This window comes from Sparus aurata, unplaced genomic scaffold, assembly GCF_900880675.1.
Source record: "Sparus aurata unplaced genomic scaffold, fSpaAur1.1, whole genome shotgun sequence".
Classification (NCBI taxonomy): Eukaryota; Metazoa; Chordata; class Actinopteri; order Spariformes; family Sparidae; genus Sparus; species Sparus aurata.
Window position 1 is genome coordinate 50436 of NW_022045139.1, and position 3823 is coordinate 54258.

The 3823-nt window shown below is 44.6% G+C and overlaps 1 protein-coding gene across 1 annotated transcript; it reads right to left on the minus strand.

The window, feature by feature from the left end:
* Positions 1 to 1148: 1148 nt before the first annotated feature.
* Positions 1149 to 3401, minus strand: LOC115577964 (protein NLRC3-like; the record flags this gene model as incomplete). The annotated part of the gene is made up of 4 exons (XM_030410829.1): positions 1149 to 1680; positions 1750 to 2989; positions 3060 to 3065; positions 3167 to 3401. Coding segments are annotated over 4 exons (2013 nt in total), but the record flags the coding sequence as incomplete, so codon positions are not given.
* Between the last annotated feature and the right edge of the window lie 422 nt (positions 3402 to 3823).

A 3823-nucleotide genomic window follows, 5' to 3' on the forward strand; every position in this document is an offset into this window, starting at 1 on the left:
ATAAAACTGATTTGATTTGATTTGAAAGATATTTGAAGGTAAACTGATTCTTGCTGCCTATTCTATGTGACATCAAATTCATTTATGTGTCACAGAAATCTTTTGAATTTGAGGTTCAGTATTTTCTGATGAGACATCTGACACAGAGGGTCGATTGTTATTATTAATATCATAACACAGCAGTAACGTGGTGGAAATTAGATTTAATGTTAATGTTTTGATAACCCTCTGCAGTCAGTGTGGAGTGTGAAGTTTTGGACAAGCTGTTCATGAAGCAGCAAAACCAGAAGCCAAGAAATCAGACAGGCACATTTTGAAAAGGCATTAATCTAGTCTGAAAAAAGAGGTGTAACTGTAGTGTTTGTGCCTGGTTGCTGATCTTCATCTCTTCTTCTTATCTTCCTCTCTTCACTCGTAACTCTTGGCTTAGTGCCATGCTGCATTTACTCCTTAACTGAACTGAACTGAACTGAGCAACTGGAGGTGGAGTAAACGAAGCAGACCTCCCAACACTGAATCATCTACAATCCAAATACAGAGTCTCACACTGACTGTCTGTGGCTGCAGCAGGACTTTTCATACCTGAGAGTGTCCAGTCTCCAACCTGGATCCTTCAACTGAGCAGTCAGCTGCTTCACTCCTGAGTCTCCTGGATGATTGTAGCTCAGGTCCAGCTCTCTCAGATGGGAGGGGTTGGAGTCCAGAGCTGAGGCCAGAGAATTACAGCCTTCCTCTGTGATCAGACAGCCTGACATCCTGAAGACACACAAAACAACACACATCAGCTGAAGGTCCTGATGACTCAGTGCATATCTGTTTTTAAGGGTTTAACATTTATTATATTAATCATCTTAGTTTGAAATAAATGATGAATCCTGACCTGAGAGTTTCAAGGACACAGTGTGGACTCTTCAGTTCAACAGAAAGTTTCTTCACTCCTGAATCCTGCAGGTTGTTGTTACTCAGGTCCAGCTCTCTCAGACTGGAGGACTGGGAGCTGAGAACTGAGGACAGAGCTTCACAGCTTCTATCTGAGAGGTTACAGCCACTCAGTCTGGATAAAGAATAATGAGCAGAACAAGAGAATAATATTTGTCTTAGGGTCAATAACAGCACATTTAGTGCGTCCTGAAGAAACTTCTCCACACTTACAGAGCTTTGTTGGAGGCTTTGACCACTGGCAGCAGCCTCAGAAGAGCCTCCTCTGAAGCAGAGTATTTCTTCAGGTCAAACACATCCAGATCTTTTTCTGATGACAGTAAGATGAAGACCAGAGCTGACCACTGAGCAGGAGACAGTTTATCTGTGGAGAGACTTCCTGAACTCAGGTACTGTTGGATCTCCTCCACTAGAGAACGATCGTTCAGTTCATTCAGACAGTGGAACAGATTGATGCTTCTCTCTGCAGACAGCGTCTCACTGATCTTCTTCTTGATGTACTGGACTGTTTCCTGATTTGTCTGTGAGCTACTTCCTGTCTGTGTCTGCAGACCTCGTAGGAGATTCTGATTGGTCTTCAGTGAAAGTCCCAGCAGGAAGCGGAGGAACAAGTCCAGGTGTCCATTTGGACTCTCTAAGGCCTGGTCCACAGCACTCTGGAGGTACTGTGTCACTGCAACTTCATTTTTTCTTGCTACAGACTCCTGGGTGTTGATAAGATGTGTTTGTGTAGGTTTGTCTCTGAATAGTTTAGACCACCAGGATGTTGATTGCTTTTCTTCCAGCAGATTGACTCCAGAGTTGATGAACGTCAGATGGACATAAAGAGCAGCCAGAAACTCCTGAACACTCAGATGGACGAAACAGAACACCTTGTCCTGGAACAGTCCTCTTTCCTCTTTAAAGATCTGTGTGAACACTCCTGAGTACACTGAGGCTGCTCTGATATTGATGCCACACTTTGTCAGGTCTGATTCATAGAAGATCAGGTTTCCTTTCTGCAGCTGATCAAAAGCCAGTTTTCCCAGAGACTCAATCATCTTCCTGCTCTCTCGAGTCCAGTGTGGATCTGTCTCAGCTCCTCCATCATACTTGACCTTCTTCACTTTGGACTGAACCACCAGGAAGTGGATGTACATCTCAGTCAGGGTCTTGGGCAGCTCTCCTCCCTCTCTGGTCTTCAACACATCCTCCAGAACTGTAGCAGTGATCCAGCAGAAGACTGGGATGTGGCACATGATGTGGAGGCTTCGTGATGTCTCGATGTGGGAGATGATTCTGCTGGCCTGCTCCTCATCTTTGAATCTCTTCCTGAAGTACTCCTCCTTCTGTGGGTCAGTGAACCCTCTGACCTCTGTCACCATGTCAACACACCCAGGAGGGATCTGATTGGCTGCTGCAGGTCGTGTGGTTATCCAGAGGCGAGCAGAGGGAAGCAGTTTCCCCCTGATGAGGTTTGTCAGCAGCACATCCACTGAGGTGGACTCTCTAACATCAGTCAGGATTTTAGTGTTGTGGAAGTTCAGAGGAAGTCGACACTCATCCAGACCGTCAAAGATGAACACAACCTGGAACTCTTCAAAGCTGCAGATTTCTTTGGTTTCAGTGAAGAAGTGATGAACAAGTTCCACCAAGCTGAACTTTTTCTCTTTCAGCACATTCAGCTCTCTGAAAGTGAATGGAAATGTGAACTGTATGTCCTGGTTGGCTTTGTCTTCAGCCCAGTCCAGAGTGAACTTCTGTGTTAAGACTGTTTTCCCGATGCCAGCCACTCCCTTTGTCATCACTGTTCTGATTGGTTCGTCTCTTCCAGGTGAAGGTTTACAGACGTCTTCTTGTCTGATTGTTGTTTCTGGTCTGTGTGGTTTCCTGGATGCTGTTTCAATCTGTCTGACCTCATGTTCTTTATTGACCTCTGCAGTCCCTCCCTCTGTGATGTAGAGCTCTGTGTAGATCTGATTCAGAAGGGTTGGGTTTCCTGCTTTAGCGATCCCCTCAAAAACACACTGGAACTTCTTCTTCAGGTTAGATTTAAGTTTACGCTGACAAACTGCAGAATGACTTTCTAAATAAACACACAACAAAAAAGATCATCAAGTTATTTATAAAGACAATAACACAATTTCCTTCCCCTAAAGTTTGTATATATAAACAGATTCATCATCATCAGACTTTAGTAAATGTCTCATTGATCCAATATGTTAAATCTTTAGAGAAATCCTCTTACTGCTCTGCAGACAGTCAGCCAGCTCCTCCTGCTTCATTCTCCTCAGGAAGTGAAGTGTGATCTTCAGAAATGCCTCTCTGCTGCTCCTCCTCTGCTCTTCATCCTCACCATCCAACACCTCCTCAACCTCCCTTTGACTCTCTGGGTAGCATTCTGGGTAATCTGAACTCAGAACCTTCTGGATCTTCTTCAGCTCGTTCTTCACGAAAGTCACAATGTTCTCCTCCAGCAGCTGGAACAGAATATTATGTGAATGACAACATTTAACATCATGGAGCCAAACATCAGATCCATGTTGGACAGATTCACCACTGGTCTGTAAAGTGCAGCGTGGAGATTATTGTGAACAGACTGGATGTAAAAGTAGTTGTTGTTCATGTACAGACCATAAATATGGAGTCCAGGTGTGTCTGATGCTGCTGGACAGACGGACCTCTGGGAACCTCTGAGCTCTCCTGGTCCACTCTGTGGAGGAATCATGAAGAATCAGTCACATTGTGTCTGTCCACTCAGAGACAAACACAAGCTGAAGGTCCTTTGAGTTAAAGTGTTGATGACATCATTGAATCAGATGGTTTCCTCTGACTCTGTTTAGTCCCTCCAGCTCTTGTGGACCCGTTTAATACTGAGGACAGCAACACACAGCTAACACAAGCT